The 21,910-nt window shown below is 40.9% G+C and overlaps 1 protein-coding gene across 2 annotated transcripts in view; it reads left to right on the top strand.

Annotated features, from left to right (window-relative positions):
* ipo8 (importin 8) overlaps nt 1-21,910 on the top strand; it is a 123,138-nt gene that overhangs the window by 95,674 nt on the left and 5,554 nt on the right. For both annotated transcript variants that reach the window (XM_072267981.1, XM_072267980.1), the window contains 7 exons: nt 114-239; nt 7,443-7,540; nt 8,622-8,717; nt 13,920-14,140; nt 16,679-16,884; nt 18,372-18,584; nt 19,279-19,395. In XM_072267981.1, coding sequence (XP_072124082.1) covers nt 114-239; nt 7,443-7,540; nt 8,622-8,717; nt 13,920-14,140; nt 16,679-16,884; nt 18,372-18,584; nt 19,279-19,395 — 1,077 coding nt within the window. The remainder of the gene's footprint in view (nt 1-113; nt 240-7,442; nt 7,541-8,621; nt 8,718-13,919; nt 14,141-16,678; nt 16,885-18,371; nt 18,585-19,278; nt 19,396-21,910) is intronic.

Genomic DNA, 21,910 nt, shown 5'->3' with positions numbered 1-21,910 from the left:
GTTGTAATTTCACTTTGTTGTTAAATTATTTTCATTAATAGGTACCTGTACATTACATTTTCCTCTGTATGATGTTTGTTAAGACATAATGTCTGCTTTTTTTTCTGTTCCAGAATTCTATGAAGAGGTTTTGTCTCTAGCATACAGTTTAACGTGCCAAGTAATCTCTCCTAATATGTGGCAACTTCTAGGTGTTCTTTATGAAGTTCTTCAGCAAGACTGCTTTGAGTACTTTACAGGTATTGCCAGTTATTCCTTTGTCTTTTTAAAAAAGGTGACGCATTGCAATGAAAAGCATGACTGTAAACATAATTTGAAGACATCCAATAAAATTGAATCCTGATAATAGCAAATTCACTCTCAAAGTGACGTAATGTTTCCACTTCGACCATAAGACATAGCAGCAGAATTAGGGCATTCGGCCCATCGAGCCTACTCTGCCATTTCATCATGGTTGATCCATTTCCCTCACGAGCCCTTTCTCTGCCTTCTCCTGTAACCTTTCATGCCATAATTAATCAAGAGCCTATCAGCCTTCACTCTGGCGTCCACAGCTGACTGTGGCAACAAATTCCATAGATTCGTTGCCCTCTGGCTAAAGAAATTCCTCTTCATTTCCATTTGAAATAGACACCTTATAATCAAAGACTGTGCCCTCTGGTCCAAGCCTCCTCTGCTATAGGAAACATCCTCTTCACATCCACTCTATCTAGACCTTTCAATGTTCAATAGGTTTCAATGAGATCCCCCATTGTTCTTTTAAATTCCAGTAAGTACAGGCCCAGATCCATTAAGGGTAATCCTCATATGATAACCCTTTCATTCCTGGAATAATTTTCGTGAATCTCAATTGAACCCTCTCCAATGTCAGTACATCCTTCCTTAGGTAAGGGGCCCAAAACTGTTCATAATACTTCAAGTGAGGCTTCATCAGTGCATTATAAAGCCTCAGCTTTATATAATTGTTTCTTTTTCTATTCTAGTCCTCTTAAAATGAATGCTAACATTGTATTTGCCTTCCTCACCATTGACTCAACCTGCAAGTTAACCTTTAGGAAATCCTGCACAAGGAATCCGAAGTCCTTTGCACTTTGGATTTTTGAATTTTCTCCCTATTTAGTAAATATTCTATGCTCTTATTCTTTCTACCACAAACTTCCACCTGCCACTTCTTTGCCCATTCTCCCAATCTTTCCAAGTCCTTTTGCAGCCACCTTGCATCCTTAACACTACCTCCCTCTCCACCTATCTTCGTATCGTCCGCAAACTTGGCCACAAAGCCATCAATTCTATCATCCAAATCATTCATATATAACGTTAAAAGAAGCAGTCCCAACAATGACCCCTGTGGGACACCACTAGTGACCGACAGCCAGTCACATAATCCAAGTTTTATAGTCAGCAATACCAATACTAACTTTTTATTCCTATTTACAGTACTGTGCAAAAGTCTTGGGCACATATTAATTGCTAGAATGCCTAAGACTTTTGCACCAATTTTATGTACTGCTGCCGCAAAACAAAACAAGTTTTATGACATATGTCAGTGACGATAAACCTAATTCTGGTATCGGTCTCAGAGTGAGAGTGGAAAGGAGGCAAGGAGAGGGGAACCATGGTTGGGAAAAGGGGAAGGAAGAGGAGAGGAGCAGGAAGCACCAGAGTGACATTCTGTAGTGATCAATAAACCAATTGTTTGGATTCAACTGACCTTGCCTGGTGTCTCAAGGCTGAGTGTGTCTGCACCCGCGCTACCCCCTACCCTTGGCACTCGCTCTCTGCCACCTGTTCCACACCCTTCCTGCAGTAATCCATGCTCCTTATTCCCAATACCCTTTGCTCCCGCCAGATTTACAAACTTGCTATCCACTCCTTGTTCACACATACAGTACTGTGCAAAGGTCTTGGGCATCCTAGCTATATATATGTGCCTAAGACTTGTGCACAGTACTGTCGTTAACTGACTTTAAATTACTCTTCTGCATGCTGAGATTTGTGTTTTTCTCTAGATTATTAGTTCAGGCCTGTAGTCCAGTAACGTAATCATTCTATATATATATATATATATATAAAAACATCAGATATGCTTAAATATATATTTTAATAATTTGTATCATTTGTAAGAGACTACAGACAGTTATTGAGAATGACATTCCATTCTCAATAACTGTCTGCAGTCTCTTACGAATGTATACATTTCCAGATAACCTGAAAAGAGCATCATGAGTATGGTGGTTAGCTAAAATATTAAACTAGCGTTGAACAATTAGAAAAATTGTGTTTGTCAGCTAAAAGGAAATGTACCATTGGACTGAAAGCTAAAGCAAGTAAAATCTTCAGAGAGTAGAAGTATAGCCAGGTGATCAGACTTCCCGAAGTGAGGGTGTGGAATAGCACAGTAGGCATTCAGTGGTGTAGCAATGGCGCAGTGTATTGCTTCCTCAAGTATTGCAAGTGATCTGTTGATGGTAGTTGCTTAGTGATTTTTTTCAGACTGGCCTGGCTAACATTTCCCAAAACAATGGTGAAGGCGTTAGGATGCACTGTTTCTTGCATGTTGATCCCATTGTTCAGATTATCTAAAGCCTGATTGATATTGGCCTGAGATGGAATGTATACCACTACCAAAATGACCCCCGAGGACTCCCGTGGTAGGTAAAAAGGACGGCACTTAACTGCTAGATATTCCATGTCTGGTGAGCAGAATTGGGACAGCACTGATATATTTGTCCACCAAGAAAGGTTGATCATAAGGCATACTCCACCACTGCTGCTTTTGAGAGACTCTATAGATCTGTCCTGACGGTGTATAGTAAACCCGTCAATCTGAATTGCTGCATCCGGTATGGAAGGGATTAACCTGGATTCCGTGAAACTAGGGACACAGCACCCAGCACCCTAGCTCTGAGATCATTGATTTTATTCACCAGAAACTGCACGTTTGCCAGCAAGATGGTTGGTATAGGACGTTTAAAACCTTGTTTCCTTAAACGCAATTGATGATATGTCAGAATTTTTTCAAAGTAATTCACCATTTTTTCCTATCTTCCTAGAAGATAAAAGTGTATTAAAATGCACTGAAAGGACTTTGGAAATGCATGATTAATATGGCATTATTTAATCTCTTTCAGTACATTCAAAATAGATTGCAAAGAATGAAGGTATGTTATGTAGGACTAGGTGTTACTATCCCTTATTTGCACTCCGGAGACATGCTGCCTAGACTCTGTGGGGTGGCCAAGTGAGTGGTGGCATCTTCTGGGTTATTACTTGGGTGCCGTCTTTCCTCAGTGTTTCGCTGATAGGCCCACGACACCTCCAGAGGGTTCAGCAGTGAATCCCGGCATCCCAGGCTCACCCCCTAGATGCCTGTCACTCACTTGGGGGCCCAGATGGAATCCTTTCCCTTCATCCAGAGCCATTGACTACCCTTTTCAGCAGCTCTGGAGAGGTCTTTGACTGCTTGTCAGTGTGTCTTCCCTTGAACTCCCAACTCCCGGAGTAGCCTTGATGTTGATGTGGCTACAAATCCTCTGCAGCCTTCTTCGTCCAGTCGGGCCCTTGCTTTCCAGCCACGTTGTTGTGCATCAGCTCCAAGCTCAGCATACCTCAGCTTCTTGCACTCGTAGGTCTCCTCCACTGCATCCCCCCAAGGCACTGTAAGCTCGATGATGTAAATGAGATGGAGTGAGGCCGACCATAGCACAAGGTCTGCTCTGAGGTTGGTTTCTGCGATTTCAGTTGGGAAGCAGAGCCTCTGGCCTAAGTCTGCCACCATCTTCCAATCACGTGCCCCGCCTAGCGGCCCGGTGTTTCATAGTCATAGTCATACTTTATTGATCCCGGGGGAAATTGATTAATTTTCAATGGTTTGGTCTCAATGTGTCGAGTCTGGCTTGACCCTCACCTTCCCGGACAAATGCTGCTAACGGCCAGCGGGATGAAGGGAGAGGAAGAGCACTGATGCTCATCCGCCAACTTTCCAGCACTGCTGCAAGACACCGTAGCACCTGGTTGTGCCACCAGGTGAATCGGCCTTGAGTAAGGCTGGTCTTGCAGCCCACCAGAATGTGTTTTAGTGTAGCTGAAGTTGGGCAGAGAGAGCATGTGGGGTCCTTTCCATACCACTGGCTGAGATTCATGGCAGATGGCAAGACATTGTAGGCAGCCCTGATGGTGAAGCTCGCTCTGAATGTCCCCATCTCCCACAGCTTCTTCCAGGAGATCTTTCTTTTCTCCACTCCCTCCCATCTCATCCATTGCCCTTGCCTTGCCTGAGCGACGGCCTTTGCGCACCTTACCGACGTATCTCCTGCATCACGAGCCTGCGTCTCTGAGACAGAGCAGCCTTGTTCCAGGCTGGTGTACTGTCCCCAAGGCCAAGACCGTTCCCCCCTTGCTGCACTCGCCCCACGATGTCCCTGTGCTCGAGTGCCGCCTTTGCTTGCTCGGCTGCTTCTGATGGAGTCCATTTCCTCCCAGTATCCAGGATGTGGGCAGCTTGTGCTACAGATGGATCACTCGCCTCTGTTAACATCATCTCCATGTCTTACTTTGGCACACTTGTACTCCTCTGAAAGACTGGAAATTGGTAGCTCTAGGACTTCTTTGCCGTAGAGCCCTATGCTGCTGAGGCACCTGGGAGGGCCAAGCCACTTCCTTACATATGAGCTGAAACGTCTCTCCAGCTTTTCCACCTTCGAGACTGGAACTTCATACAGGGTTAGTGGCCGCATATGGCGTGGAAGGAGCCCAAATTGCATACACCAGAGCTTCAACATTTATTGTTATGTTATACAAAATGCTGCAGACAATTTTGTGAACATCAGTCTTTCACAAATAGTAATTTAACAACAAGTAGATAATTTGTGTCTTTAGCAAACAATAAATCTTGCTGAGTGCCCTGTCTTTAGTTCCTTATCAATAAACTGAGGAAAAGCAAACGTTGAAAATTTTAAAAATTGCAGTTGTATTTACCTGCATACCCCATTAGAATTTTATGTTCCAATGAGATTATTTCTGATCATCCTAAACTGAAAAGAGTTATCATCCCAGTTGATGAATTTGCCATCCCAAGATTCAATCTGGTGAGTTTTCACTGTATTCCCTCTATTGACATAATTACAAATGCATTGTGATAGGCCATTCTGCCAGACTCCTATCAAAATCAGGCTCAGAATATTCTCTGCCCCCCCCCCTGTAGTTTGGCACAGGAGATTTTTAAACAGTCCTGACGAAGGGTCTCGGCCTGAAACGTTGACTGTACCTCTTCCTAGAGATGCTGCCTGGCCTGCTGCATTCACCAGCAACTTTGATGTGTGTTGCTTGAGTTTCCAGCATCTGCAGAATTCCTGTTGTTTGAGATTTTAGAACAGTATTGTTTGTCACAGTATTAGTTGAATATTAGTGGAAATATGACCACAAAGTGTCAGTGAACAGGAAATTGTTCATACTATTATTATGCAAGCTAACAGTTAGTTAGATCAGGCATCATTTATGGAAGTGAATAAACAGTTGATGATTCCATCCTATTCCTGAAGAAGGGTCGCAGCCCAAAACGTCAATTGTTTATTCATTTCCATAGATGCTGCCTGACATCCTGAGCTCCTCCAGCACTTTGTATATGTTGCTTTGGATTTCCAGCATCTGCAGAATTTCTTGTGTTAGATCAGTTGACCCATATTTAAAAAAAAAAGATTTGTCATTGGTGGAGTTTGAAGAATAATTGTGTTTGCCAATTGGTAATGTATTTCTGAAGACTGTCACTTGGGTTTTCCCAGTGGAAAGGACTTGAAGTCGTTCCGGAGGACTGGAAGATTGCAAATGTCACTCCGCTATTTAAGAAGGGGGCAAGGAAGCAAAAAGGAAATTATAGACCTGTTAGCTTGACATCAGTGGTTGGGAAGTTGTTGGAGTCGATTGTCAAGGATGAGGTTACAGAGTACCTGGGGGCATATGACAAGATAGGCAGAACTCAGCATGGATTCCTTAAAGGAAAATCCTGCCTGACAAACCTATCACAATTTTTTGAGGAAATTACAAGTAGGCTAGACAAGGGAGATGCAGTGGATGTTGTATATTTGGATTTTCAGAAGGCCTTTGACAAGGTGCCACACATGAGGCTACTTAACAAGATACGAGCCCATGGAATTACGGGAAAGTTACATACGTGGATAGAGCGTTGGCTGATTGGCAGGAAACAGAGAGTGGGAATAAAGGGATCCTATTCTGGTTGGCTGCTGGTTACCAGTGGTGTTCCACAGGGGTCCATGTTGGGGCCGCTTCTTTTTACATTGTACATCAACGATTTGGATTATGGAATAGATGGCTTTGTGGCTAAGTTTGCTGACGATACGAAGATAGGTGGAGGGGCCAGTAGTGCTGAGGAAATGGAGAGTCTGCAGAGAGACTTGGATAGATTGGAAGAATGGGCAAAGAAGTGGCAAGTGAAATACAATGTTGGAAAGTGTATGGTTATGCACTTTGGCAGAAGAAATAAACAGGCGGACTATTATTTAAATGGGGAAAGAATTCAAAATTCTGAGATGCAGCAGGACTTGGGAGTCCTCGTACAGGATACCCTTAAGGTTAACCTCCAGGTTGAGTCGGTGGTGAAGAAGGCGAATGCAATGTTGGCATTCATTTCTAGAGGAATAGAGTATAGGAGCAGGGATGTGATGTTGAGGCTGTATAAGGCACTGGTGAGACCTCACTTGGAGTACTGTGGGCAGTTTTGGTCTTCTTACTTAAGAAAGGATGTGCTGACGTTGGAGAGGATACAGAGAAGATTCACTAGAATGTTTCCGGGAATGAGAGGGTTAACATATGAGGAATGTTTGTCCGCTCTTGGACTGTATTTCTTGGAGTTTAGAAGAATGAGGGGAGACCTCATAGAAACATTTCGAATGTTGAAAGGCATGGACAGAGTGGATGTGGCAAAGTTGTTTCCCATGATGGGGGAGTCTAATACGAGAGGGCATGACTTAAGGATTGAAGGGCGCCCATTCAGAACAAAGATGCGAAGAAATTTTTTTTGTCAGAGGGTGGTGAATCTATGGAATTTCTTGCGGTGGAGGCCAAGTCATTGGGTGTATTTAAGGCAGAGACTGATAGGTATCTGAGTAGCCAGGGCATCAAAGGTTATGGTGAGAAGGCGGGGGAGTGGGACTAAATGGGAGAATGGATCAGCTCATGATAAAATGGCGGAGCAGACTCGATGGGCCAAATGGCTGACTTCTGCTCCTTTGTCTTATGGTCGTATGGTTTTATTGCTCAATAGTGGAGAAATTTGTAATTCACCATATGCTTAAAAAACACAGGTGGTGAAGGATATTGTGTGTTCAGATGAGAACTGGACAGTATTGTGTAGAGCTAACAAAATAAGAACAAATACAGCCACTATGTAAAACACTCATAGAAATTCTGATCATTTTGTTTTTCAGACATGATGCCTCTCTTGCATAATTATGTGACTGTAGACACAGATGCTTTTCTGTCAAATCCTAAAAATGTAGAGATCATATATAACTTGTGTAAAAAGGTAAGTTAGTAAAATCGGGTAATCCTGAAGAAAGATTTTCTTTTTTTTTTGTAGTTGTTTTCACTTTGTAAAGCATTGCAAAGTGCTTCATGGCCAATTAATTACTTTTGAACTCTAGTCGTTATTGTAAGGTATGAGCAGACAAGAGCCAATTTACAGAGAGATTACATAATAGCAGTAAGATTAATGACCATTTAGTCATTGGTGACGTTGCTGTAGGGATAAATGTTAGTCACTGAATATACAGAGCTGCTTTCTCCTCATTCCTGCCACAGAATCTTTTATGTCTACCTGAACAGATAATCTCAGCTTAATATCCCATAAAAATAGCACTTCTAAAAATCTGTGGAAAAGGATGAATTAAAAGACATTCATATTGATTAAAATAGTGCTAGAGAATTAACAGGACAGAAAGCGAGTAATTACCGGGTCTGATTGAATCTCAGAGTATGAAAGAAGTATTATGTAAATTGAGGATTGCTTGTCAATGTCCAAAATTCTATATGTTATGGAATATAAAGTGGAGGTGGGAAATGCCTCCTTCTTATATAAAACAAATGAAGAAAGAGTGCAGAAGAGGCTTACCAAGATGCTGCGTGGATTAGAGGGCATGTGCTATGAGGAGATATTGGGCAATCTTGGTTTGTTTTCTCTGGGACGGCAGAGGCTAAAATGAGATCTGATAGAAGTTTATAAGATTATGAAGCTTAGACAGAGTAGACAGCCGGTATCTTTTTCCCAGGTTTGAAGTGTCTAATACCGAAGGTCATGCATTCAGGTAGAGGGGATAAATTCAAAGTTGATGTGCCGGGCAAGTTTTTTTTACACAGAGAGTTGTGGGTGCCTGGTGTGATGGCGGAGGGAAACAACGATATGGGTGTTCTAGAGGTGCTTAAATGGACACGTGAATGTGCGCTATATGGAAGGATATGGACTTTGTGTAAGCAGATGGAATTGGTTTGGTGGGCAGTTGATACTAATTTCATTAGTCAGACATTCTGGGCCAAAGACCCCGTTCCTATGCAATACTGTTCTATGTGATATCCTTTCAGAAAGCTGATAACTGTTGTTGCATTTCTAGGTCCTGACAGGGGATGCAGGAGAAGATGCAGAGTGCCATGCTGCAAAGCTGCTTGAAGTGATCATTCTTCAGTGTCAGGGAAAAGGCATCGATCAGGTAATACAACAGAGCTACTTACATTCATCTTATGATAAAATGATTGAATTTCAAAAACAGGAGGCCAAAGTGACTGGCCAGTCAGTATCTCATTGCAGAGGTTTGATCAGCTTCTTTTAGATGGACTCAAACTTCCCATAAATTATGGAGATGATTAATTTAGTCATGGGTTTCTTTAGCACAAGATCAGCATGTTTGTGTGTAATAAGCTGAACAGGCAGTTCACTAGGAAGCATTGGATTAGTTAGCTCAACAGTTTTTGCAACTGATATGTAGAATGCTAGCACGCACCAAACGGAGGACCAACAAGCTATTTTTATTTATTGTTTCAATTATTGTAATTCTAGTAATTCATTTGTATCCTCATACAAAAAATAGTTTCCCTGTCCATGCACCCATGGCATTCAGTGTCACAGAGTCCGTGAGGACCACAGTTTTGTACAATACCCTGTCTGGTTGTTATAATGTATTCACAAATATCTTGACTCATGCACTATGTGCTTGGACTGAAGATAGTACAAAGAGCCTGCCTGCTGCCCTGAACCAAGTTTAACCTGCTTTTTCTTGTAAATGTTGCTTAACTGTCTTGACGATACTCTTAACTTGTTCACTGCATCCAATTCAGAACTGGAATTTGGATGGTGTGAGTAAACAACTAATTATGATTCAGCTGTGATAGTCTGATTTCTTCAAAATGCATTGTTCTGCTCTTAAAAAATCTTTCAAGACAGAACATTTGAAGATTTGTGACTAGATGAGCATGTATAAATAGAATTTGAGTTGTGTTTCAGCCCTTCAACAGCATGTGTTCTCAAGATGCAGGGAGCCATTTTTGCATTCATATGAAACTGACTTCGTCTGTTTGTAAAATTTGCAACCTTTTTCCTCATGATTTACCTTAAGTTGCAGCTTTTATGACTGTTAGTTGAAAACTAATTGATTCAGTGTGCAAGTCACATCTCTGCATCATTCTATATGCTTTTGATTTAAGACTTCAACTCTTGCTCTAAACTTAGCTTGTTTGTCAATCTTGCACCACTACACTCCCTTCCTGAAATGTTGTTTGCCATTAACAGTGAAAGTGCTCTTCTAAACACTGCTGTAATCCATAATGCCCATTAGGTTTCAGAGATGTTCTACTCAGTAATCTGTTGCTGTATCACTGTTGATTTTACTTTTGATTTTTTTCCTGCATTTATTATTCTATCTTCCCTTCTGTGTTGGTTCAAGAGCAGTTACTTGAATTTCCATAGGTACCTCTGTCAAATGGTGACCTTGTCATGTGCAAGTCTGTGTCAGCAGAATATCTGACGGCAAAAGAAATTGCATTTGAAGCAAATCCTCCATTTACTTGACATCTACATATACATTTTCGAGAAGAAATAGAGATTAGAAAGGGTATTTTTCTCTCTCCTGGGTACTGACACTGAAAGTACTCTCACAGCTGAATTGGCTGAGAGCTATCTCAGCAGATTAAAAATTAAAGTGGAAGCATTTTTGTATTACATTAGTCTTTACACTTAGTCATCAAACCTTGTAATGGGAGCTCAATGTTTCATTGCATCACAGAAATTGTAATCCAATATTCTATTCAATTGTTCATAATGTGTGTCATTATCCCCCTGCTCCATTACAGTCTGTCAGGTGGGCCATTATCCCCATGCTCCATTACAGTCTATTCAGGTGGGCCATTATCCTCGTGCTCCATTACAATCTGTTCAGGTGGGCCATTATCCTCATGCTCCATTATAATCTGTTCAAGTGGGCCATTATATCCATGCTTTATTACAATCTGTTCAGGTGCGTCATTATCCTTATGCTCCATTACAAGCTGTTCAGGTAGACACAAAAAGCTTAGCGAAGACTTGGTTCAGAAATAGATTTTGTTACTGCCACTGGAAAACAAAATCATCAGTCTATGTGGGGTAGAACCATCTGTCCATGATAGTACTGGTAGAAATGATCACTACTTTGTGTTTTTGGAGTCAAAGTTCTCTCTTCTCACCCAAGACATCTTTGTTTATGTTGTTGGGGAACTACAGTTCATTATAGCTTCAAAACAGATTTGACAGCATCCTGGGACTCTAGACCATTATAAACAGCAGAAGTATATAGCTTCACCATGTATTGTAACCTTGTAAACTGGCATGTCCCTTATCCACCTATTAACACTGAGGTAAATCAAACCCTTGTTCAATAAAGAGTGAAAACTTGCTGGCAGCAGCATTGGTGCACCCAAAAATGAAGTGCCTGCCTCATGAAGCTGCAACGTAGGAGCATATGCCTACTAAACAGCAAAAACAATGCATTAATGAGAGCACACAACCAACAAATCAGATCAAAGTTCTATATTCCTGCCAAGTGTCATCATATAAAGGGTGATGGACTATTAAATACTGACAGGATTGTGACTTGGAAATTCAATAGGCTGAATTCAGAATCAGAATCAGGTCTATTATCACCAGCATGTGTCGTGGAACTTGTTAATTGAATATACTCTTCAATCTCTTGCTTGCTGTTTGTATTTTGCTTCAAACACTGAGCTGTAGACCTCATCACAGACTGGTCTAAATGTGGATCAAAGTACTGAATTGATGTGTGATGGACGGTCCTTCAGAGCAAGACAGTATATGACCTAATAAGGCATTAGGGACTTCTGTGAAGCTGAAGTTAATGGACATCATGCGAGAAACAGATTGTAACTGCATATAATAAAATGATTTTGGTTGTTGGATGTCAATCATTCCAGCCCTTGGATATTGTTCCAGGAGCCCCTCAGGGTGGTATCCATCTTCATTTACCTTCAAGACATACCTTCCATCATAATGTTAGAGGTGGGGGTGATAGCTGAGGATTGCACCATGTTCTATTCCATTCATTCCTCTCAGCAAATGCCTTCATGAGGAGCAACCAAAACACATTCAGGCATCAGTGGCAAGTACTATTTGTGCCACAATAAAATTCAGATTCAGATTTATTTATCATATATTGATGAAAACGTACAGTGAAATGCATCATTTGTGTGAACAACCATCACAACCTAGGGATGTACTAGGGCAGCCCACAAGTGTCGCCATACTTTCTGGTGCCAACGTAGCACATCCAAAATGCTTGGCAGAGCAACATAGAAAATGAATATTGTCTCAACTTCCACCCTGCCCTCAAATTTACCTGGTTCATTTCCGACACTTCCCTCCCCTTTCTCGATCTCACTTTTTTTACCTCTGGAGACAGCATATCCACTGAAGTCTATTATAAACCCACAGACTCTCACAACTACCTGGACTATATCTCTTCCCACCCTGTTACTTGTAAAAACGCCATCCCCTTCTCTCAATTACTTTGTCTCCACCACATCTGCTCTCAGGATGAGGCTTTTCATTCTAGAACACTCCTTTTTCAAAGAAAGGGGCTTCCCTTCCTCCACCGTCAATGCTACCTTCAACCACATCTCTTCCTTTTCACGCACATCTACCTTACCCCTTCCTCCCTCCACCCTACGAGGGATAGGATACCTCTTGTCCTCACCTACAACCCCCAACCCCACCAACCTCTGCATCCAGTATATAATCCTCTGAAACTTCCGCCATTTCCAACAGGATCCCACCACCAAGTACATCTTTCCCTCCACCGCCCCCCCCCACTTTCTGCTTTCCACAGGGATTGTTCCCTATGCGACTCTTTTGTCCATTCGTCCCTCTCCACTGATCTCTCTCCTGGCACTTATCCTTGCAAGCAGAACAAGTGCCACCCTACCCCTATACCTCCTCTGTCACTACCATTCAGGGCCCAAAACAGTCCTTCCAGTTGAGGCGACACTTCATATGTGAGTCTGTTGGAGTCATCTACTGTGTCCAGTGCTCCCAATGTGGCCTCCTGTATATCGATAAGATCTTATATAGAATGGGAGATCACTTCGATGAGCACCTGTGCTCTGTCTGCCAGATAAAGTGGGATCTCCCAGTAGCCACCCATTCTAACTCCACTTCCCATTCCCATTCCGATATGTCCATCCATGGCTTCCTCCACTGTTGTGATGAGGCTACTCTTAGGTTGGAGGAGCAACACCTTATATTTCGTTTGGGTAGCCTCCTGCTGGATGACATGAACATCGATTCCTCAAACTTCCGGTAATGTTCCCTGCCCCACCTCTCCATCATTTGCCATCCCCTTTTCCTTCTCTCACCTTATCTCTTTGCCTGCCCATTGCCTCCCTATGGTGATCCTCCCCCTTTTCTTTCTTCCATGGTCTTCTGTCTCTTTCACCAATCAACTTCCCAGCTCTTTACTTCATCCCTCCCTCTTCAGGTTTCACCTATCACCTTGTGTTTCTCTCTCCCCTCCCTCACCTTTTAAATCTACTCCTCAGTTTTTTTTCGCCAGTCCTGCCGAAGGGTATATGACCCAAAACGTCGACTGTACTCTTTTCCATAGATGCTGCCTAGCCTGCTGAGGCCTTCCAACATTTTGTGTGTGTTGCTCGGATTTCCAGTATCTGCAGATTTTCTCCTGTTTGTAAATGAATCATGTTGACCTTCTAGATAAGAAAAAAGCCAACTCCCTCTCCTTGGCATATATTTTTATTGCCAAGCCCCAAATGATGAATACCCTGAGAGTCGTTATTGTACAGAAGCTCAAAGGAACCACTTTGTATATATAAAAAAAAATGACTGAAGAGCAGATCTGATGTTGGGCATCCAGCAGCAAATGACTTCCCTCCTGATGCTCTGAAGTCTTTCCAATATCTTCAGGTATGTGATAAAATCATTTTCAACTGGGTCTGCCCAACTAGCCACCTATTCCACACCCTGATCAGTTATTTTCTTCACAATGGCTGAAGGCTATGTCATTGTCAAGTTGTCATTGACAGTTTCACATCCAAGCTCATTGCAATCCACAGCAGTCCATACAAACCATTCAGAGAATCCCTGCTGAGTCACGCATCCTTCAGCCCTGGAAATGGATCACAATTACTTCATCATTACTTGGTCTAAACCCTAAATTCTCTTGCCGACTGGTCTGGAAGTTTCTCCAATGGAAGGATTGCATCAGTTTGGGAAGGGGCTTGTCAGTTACTATTCAAGGGTATATAGAGATGGGAACGAACGTTGGTCTTGCTAGTGATGCCCAGACCATGAAAAAAATTGACTTTGAATACCCTGATTTCTGGGCCTGTAAATAGCTGTTTTTTTCCCTCATTAGTGTATTCCCTTGTTCGTTGAAGCAGTCCTGGAACGATTAACGCGTGGAGTTAAAACAAGTGAACTTCGGACCATGTGTCTCCAGGTGGCCATTGCAGCACTTTATTACAGCCCCATGCTGCTTGTGAATACCTTGGAAAACATTCGTTTTTCGCACAGTGCAGAGCCAATCACAGCACAGTTTATTAATCAGTGGATGAATGACACAGATTGTTTTCTTGGGTAAGTGATCAAGGTACTTCATTACAGACCCTTCTCAAATCCCAACATGAGATTGAGCACTCAGAGGCCAATGTCGTAGATTTTGTAAACATTTTCTCAATGTAATATGCATTTGCACAAGATGCATTGGTAAACTTACAGTTAAAGAAACTGCAATGTTTAACATCTCAGTGTGGAAAGGACATCCAAGTCATTGATAAATTGAGGCAGATGTGCAGTTGCAAGAGATCACAGGTGGCTTGCACTTGTGACCAAGCTGCTTCTTTCAAAGTGGCCTGTGGTGCAGTTATCTGCTGATTGGCCTTATTGCTGGTGAGGCCCAAGACAGCACAGAGCTGCTTTCAGCACAGACAGCCATCAAATCTGCTGGAATGGGTTTGTTGGCTATGGAAATAGGCTCTAGGTTCTGGCTGCCAGAATTCACATTTACATTGAATGTTTGTGGCTCTTTGGTACTAAGAATGTTTCAAAATCTCCCATTATGGAATACATTTGAAAAATTATAGTTATGACAGAAAGCTTTTAAAAATTAAAAGACAGCAAAGCACGCAGGTCTCTGAATATACTGAAGAAGATAGATGCCTAACAAAAGGAATCGTATGATATGGAGAGAGAGAGTGAGAATATAATATGGAGATAATGGATTATATTGAATGGCAGAGCAGGCTTAAAGGCTGAATCGTCTACTCCTACCTCTGTTTCACACTAATCCTAATCCTAATTGACTTTTATCCCAACAGCTAATTACTTCCATTGATTTCAATGAGACCTTTGTACCTGCACCGGGTAAATCAAGCTCTGAGGACACATTGTCTCCTGCTTGGGAACTGGAAAAGCTGTGGGCACCTGTGTTGTCCTGTTGGACTCCTGGAGGGGTCTACCAAGTGTCCTATGGCCAATGGCTGGAAGGCACCCTGCTTTCTGATAGTTATGAAAGAAACTTTGATAATTGTGCTGCAGCCTGGAACTGCTCACTTACAGGTGCATCTGCCAACAGATTTCTGCAGATCCATGCAGAAAATATGCCTCACATTTGTTTTCGTAGTAGATCTACAGGAATTATTGTTGAGGTAGAGAAATGATTGCTATGGCAAAAGCAGATATTGAGACTTAAGCAGAGAAAGTTAGGAGATGGTCCAGGGCATGTTTTTAAGTAAAGGAGAAAAAAAGCAAAATATGTTTGTTTAAAAAATACAGCAGATACCTTTGTGTATTGTGCAATTCTTTAAATGACTGCAATGAAACAGACTCTCCTACAAATCCTTTGGGGCCTGGAGACATGACCTCTCATAATTCGCCTGGGCTTGGCAATTGGGGTTCCCATGATGTTCATGAATTCTGTGCAACTGAAAGAAATGAACAGAATGGATGACTTGGGTGATTAGAGTGTCTGTCAGAGTGCCAATAATGGCAAGGTGAAGGTTAGCTTGGAAAGTCAATGAACTTCAGGTTCAGTTGTGACTTTTAACAAAACCTCAACAGTCATCATAGTTAAGGCTGCTGGAATATTTGTTTCTTAACCATACTGTGTTTTTGAAATATATTATTCTTAAGTTTGGGTGTTTAGTATATTAATCAGGAGTAAGCCACGTGGTATTTCAGATTTATATATTTGCAGTGTTTTGATCCCTATACTGGTAGTTCCACTCTAATTAAGTAAGGTGGAATATCAGCAATGATATTATTAAAAGATGGAACAGGCTCAATGGATCAATTGGGCTATTCATGCTTTTATTTATCTTCAGTGCAAACCAAGAAAATTATTTTATAAATACCAGAGATTCTGCAGATGCTAGAAATTATTTTATATTGATTCTACCATAGTTAATTTGAGACTTTTACCATGCCCATGGTCTGTTCTTATCAAATTACGGTATTGCTTTGCACTGTTGTAACTATATGTCATAATTATATGGTTTTTGTCAGTTTTTCAGTTGGTTTGTCATGTGTTTCTGTGATATCATTCTGGAAAAACATTGTATCATTTCTTAATGCATGCATTACTAAATGACAATAAAAGAGGACTGCGTGTCCTCATAATCTAATCTAATCTAAGTTTTGACAGTCTTTAATTATGATATGGCACTATTATAATCAAAAGGGCGCCACGTAGCGGAGCTAATAGCACAATGCTTCTACAATGTTGGAGTTCAATTCTGGTGCCATCTTTGAGGAGTTCGTATTTTCTTCCCGTGTGTGTGTGCTCTGGTTTTCTCCCACAGTCCAGAGATGTACCAGTTAGTGGGTTCATAGGTCATTGTAAAATTTCCTGTGATTAGGCTAGGGTTAAATCAATGGGTGCTGGGTGGTGTGGCTCAGTGGGCCAGAAGGGCCTTTCCATGCTGTATCGCTAAATAAATAAATAAATAACTAAAATTGAGGATCAGAAGACTTTGGTACCAGAGAATTCATTGCCCTCTTTTTTTTCATTCTTTGATTTCTTTCAGTAATATTAATCTAAACAAATTTGAATGCAAGATGTGTTATGTTTACTAGAACTGGTTAATAGTTCTGACATAATTACTCTTTTATTGCTAGGCTTCATGATCGGAAAGTCTGTATTATTGGTCTAAGCACACTAATGGAAATGCAAAACAGACCTGAAGCAGTGGATGCTGTAGCTGCTCAAATTCTGCCCTCATTACTACTCCTCTTTCTTGGCCTCAAGCGAGCCTATGCAAGCAAAGTTACCAATGAGCAGAACGAGAATGGTGAAGAGGAAAACGAGGATGCTGAAGAAAATGGTTTGTCCTTTTCAAACTATGCATTTAGTTTTCCACTGAACCTTGACTCTTCTGTGATTTCATGCTAATGTACACTCAGTGGCCACTTTATTAGGTACACCTGTAGACCTCATTAATGTATATAACACATCAGCTGATCATGTGGCAGCAGCTCAGTGCATGAAAGCATGCAGACATGATCAAGAGGTTGAGACCAAACATAAGAATGGGGAAGAACTGTGATCTCAGTGACTTTGACTGTGGAATGATTGTTGATGCTAGATGTGGTGGTTTGAGTGTCTCAGAAACTGCTGATCTTTTGGGATTTTCAGGAACAAAAATACCTAGAGCTTACAGAGTATGGTGTGAAAAACAAAAGGCATCCAGCGAGGAGCAGTTCTGCAGATGAAAATGCCTTGTTAATGAGAGAGGTCAGACTAGTTCAGGCTGACAGGAAGGCGACTGTAACTCAAATAATCACGCATTCCAACAATAATATGCAGAAGAGCATCTCTGAGCGCACAACATGTTGAACTTTGAAGTCTACAGACAACAGCAGCAGAAGACCACAGACATACACTCCGTGACCACTTTATTAGGTACAGGAGGTAACTAATAAAGTAGCCACTGAGTGTAGTTGATCAAATTTCTTTACAAATTTTCTTCCTACTTCCTAAGAGTTGACTGGTAGGTGACAGTTCCACATGAATTTGTTTTCTCTGGTATGTTGTGCAATAGGCTACAAGTTAATATACTATTGTTTGCATTGGTTGGGAGGAATGCAGCTAAAATTGATAATACAGTTACATCCACACTGTGCTTTGCATCTGGAGTTGTTCAATAGCTTCACTTTGGAGAGGCAGAAGCTTACAGGAAATAGAACTGTTTTATAGTTTTGACAGGATTTGGGCATAAGCTTTAAACAAGTAATGGTAGTGAGACTGAAAGGCATGGCATCAAATTAAAAGAAAAAGATGCCAAAAGCTATTTACTTTCTAATAAGGCTGGTGAACTGTGAAATATTTCTTTCATACAGTCCTGTGCAATTGTGTTGTGTGTGTGTGTATTGAGAGCGCCCCACTCTCACCATTCCCAACATACTTTGCTCTTGCGTTATTTATAAACTCACTCTCCGCTCCACATGGATTATTACAGTACTGTGCAAAAGTTTCAGACACTCGAGCTGTTCGTTCTCCCTCTCTCTCTCTCTCATTCTCTCTCTCTCTCACTCTCCCCCACTCCCCCACTCTCACGCAACGCAACTCAACTCAACTCGATTCGTCTCCCTCGCTCTCTTCCCCACACCCCCAGCCGAGATCAGTCATAAAAATTAGGAAACAAAATTTGGATCTCATTAAAGGCTGCTTTGTAGTTTAATGGCTGAGCAATTGGTTGAAGTCTTTATCAAAAAGCTCTTGTATTAATATTTTCATATCCGGTTCAATTATTCCAAAAATAGGCATTAGATAAATATATTTTCTTTCTTAAAAAGGAGTTTTCAATTTCAGAAGAGATTCCGAGTGATGAAGATGACATTCGCGAGGCAGGTCAGCAGTACCTGGATATGCTGGAGCAACACCAGACAGAGGAAGATGATGATGACGATGATGATGAATGGGATGAAGATGGGTTAGAAGAAACTGCTCTGGAAGGTTTCTCGACGCCTTTAGATGAAGATAGCAATGTTGATGAATATCAGATTTTTACATCTGCTCTATTAAGTATGTTTGCATTCAATGCACACATCCATATGCCAATATTGAAACTGGTTTCTTTAATAACCATTTAATTGTGTAATTTATTTAAGTATGAAAGTTAATATATATAAACTTATAGATTATTTCTAAACTATTTTGAACTATTGTGGATTATTTTCTTGGGTCAGGATACCAGATCAATCCAACATAAGTAAAAATAAAAGCTCAAGGTCTATTGTCTGTAAGGGTAATGATTGACATTTCAAGAACTGAAGACATCGCTGTTACACAAATGCCTGTCAGCAGTGATACTGTGATATTTTCATTATTTAAATGTTGTCACAGAGGAATCCAGAGGGAACAGTTACAGTAGCAAGTACGTTGTCATTTCCATCATACCTCTATACAGCTGACACTGTAGTGCTATTGAGAAAAAGGGAAATAAAGACCCAAGATTTGCAAAATATGGTGATTCTGTGTTTCTGCAGAAAATCACATTTTGTTGGTCCATTCCATTAAAATTTGAATGGCTTAGAAATAGGATAGAACAATTTAAAACAATTTCAGTAGCTGACTTCCCTTTTGAAAACGTTAAGCGATGTATGTATAACAGTACTAACTTGTATTGTGTCAATGTATGCATTGCAGTCTAAGAAAGGTGCATTTACAGACATGTAAGATTTCTGTGCTCTACTTTCTGGGGTTGCTTTCTGTTAAGGAATACAGAGTGTGGATGCTGCCTGGTACCAAACTCTCACTGCCCCTTTGAGTGAGGACCAGAAGAAACAGTTGCAGGAGATCTTCACACTGACAGAACAGAGGAAAAATGCAGCAGGTTAGTGCTAAACATACAGGTCAATATTCTTTAAGTGGAAATGGCACCAGTGAATATGTTCAGATTTTGGCATATTCCTCGCTTTATCTTACCTGCAGTACTGGTATTCACCTGTTGATGTCACTAGGGGACTGGCATGTCCTCTGAATATCAGCGGAACTTCAATATTATAACATATATATTTTTAGTTCAAATTATCCATTGGAAGCGTTCAAATTATTAATTTAAATTAATGTGCATGCCTCTGCCACATGCAGCAAAATTGCTCAAACTGCATTTTAGTTTTGAACAAAAAGTTGAAACTTGAGTATATAGAACAAAAATATCCCCGTGACTTATGACTAGTTGTATTCCACATGAGTATATTTCCCTATCAACAGGCACCCATTTTGTTTTCTGTCATGGTTTTATCGTAGGATTTTGTGAATAAAACATGCAAGAGTTGTTTTATGTGCTTAATAAAAGCCGTAGCCCTGTACTTTCATTACTAACAAACCAAAAGTGGTCGCCTTACACTGACATTATTACGTCTTACACTGACTGTCTCTTAAAGTAAACACTGCAACTCTTAATAGTTTCTATTATGAACAATGTGTATCATCTGTCATCCATATTACCCTATAGTATAACTTCCCCTTAAAACTGTCTACTAGCCTCAACTTTTCTATATGCTTGCTTCATCCAGAAAGAAATTGTATGCTGTTTCTAACAAATTTGCTGTGTCATGACCGAAAATTTAGCCTGCAGGTTAATATCCAGCATCAGTGAAAATAATAAGTATGTGAAATGTGAGATTTGAAACAGAAGATGGCGCTGGCGATATACAGCAACATTTTACTGGCAGCTAACAAAATTACTAACTATTCTAAATATAGTTTTTTTGGACTACAATCACCGTAATCCTGTATTTTCTCCTTGGGAGTTGTGCTTTTGAACCATCTGAATGATCTGGCCTTTTTGCGGCATTCTGAAGGAATTGGTGAACTGGATTTGTGAGAGTGCAGTTACAGCCATGTCGGCCATTGCTGGTACAGACTTCAGACCAGATTGAAGCTTCAGGCAGAATTGAAGAGGTGGAGCCCAGCCCAAGAGTGAAAACGAACTGATGTTCAAGCTGATTTAAGCACTGAGCCAGATTAAAAAGATTAAGGCGTCAGGCTGAGGGTGGAGGACAAACGGCTGATCAGCTCACTACTCCGGGTCATCCAGGACCTGAGCCTGTCCCATCTGCCTGCATCTGACCAATCTCCCACTCTTCTCGCTACTACCAACAGGTGTGAGGTGCAGTAATCTTGACTGGCTGCACTTGCCTTAGGGCTGAACTGGCTCCACGGCTGTGGACTCACTTTTGGGGTCTCTGCAGATCCTGTGCTGAGTGTTATTTATTCACTTCTTAATTGTTTGCATGATTTGTTCTTTTTATCGCATATTGGATGTTTGATGGTTTTTGTTGTGTGGGTTTTTTTGTGGATTCTATTCTGTTTCTTTGTTTTGTGGCTGTCTGCAAGAAAATGAATCTCAAGGTTGTGTATGGTATACATACTTTGATAATAAATGTGCTTTGCACTTTGAACATTAAAGAGAGCAGGGCTGGTACTCAAATGAAACTAAAGTAGACTTGCATTGTGCAGCTTAATTTTCTTAACAGCTGCCTTGTTTTCTTTGCTTTGATTTTTGCAAAATTTAGTTCAGAGTATCTTTTTCTGAGGAAAGGATTGACAGTAATAGCACGAGTTACTGACATTCTTGTGTCTTTTATTGTGATAGTAGCCAGAATACTTTTTTTGAATCTGTCTGATCTTCACACATTGACGAGCATTATTCTTAAATATTTATTGCATCCTTAATGTTAAAATGACAGGAAAGGTTTGATGTGAAAGATTTAGTTCATGCAATTTTCATAGCAAGGCAAGCATTTTACACAATGTTCTATAGAAAGTGTGTGCAATCCTGGTGGGAAAACACCAAGCAAAGTCCTGCATTTCTCTTCCTTTGGCTTTTGTGTAAACTCTTAAGTTTCATCTAGATGCCTTAAAACGAATGTCAACAATTCTCTTTAACTTATATATTGTATTCCAAATCCTATGACACAATTATTTACAATCATTTTGACTCCCACTTCATAGTACTAATGACAGAGAGGTAGGATAGACCCGATGAAACACAGCTGGAAGCAAACCTAGAAACACATCTTCATTTTATGTTTCAAATAAATCATTACTTGATGACTTAAAAAAAAATCATCTTGACTCCCCTGTTGAGTCTGGAAAGCAAGTGTAAGCCATACACTGGATCTGGACAAGCTAGAAAGATGGGCTGAAAAATGGTAGGTGGAATTTAATGCAGACAAGTGTGAGGTGTTGCATTTTGGGAGGACCACCTAGGGTGGGTCTGACATGGTGAGCAGTAGGGTACTGAGGAATGCAGTAGAACAGAGCAATGTGGGAATACAGATCCGTAATTACTTGTTGTGATGTCACAGGTAGAGAAGGTTGTGAAGAATGCTTTTGGCACA

Source organism: Mobula birostris, chromosome 9 (assembly GCF_030028105.1).
Source record: "Mobula birostris isolate sMobBir1 chromosome 9, sMobBir1.hap1, whole genome shotgun sequence".
Lineage (NCBI taxonomy): Eukaryota > Metazoa > Chordata > Chondrichthyes > Myliobatiformes > Myliobatidae > Mobula > Mobula birostris.
The sequence above is the reverse complement of the archived record's forward strand: the minus strand, read 5'-3'. Positions and strand labels throughout refer to the sequence as shown.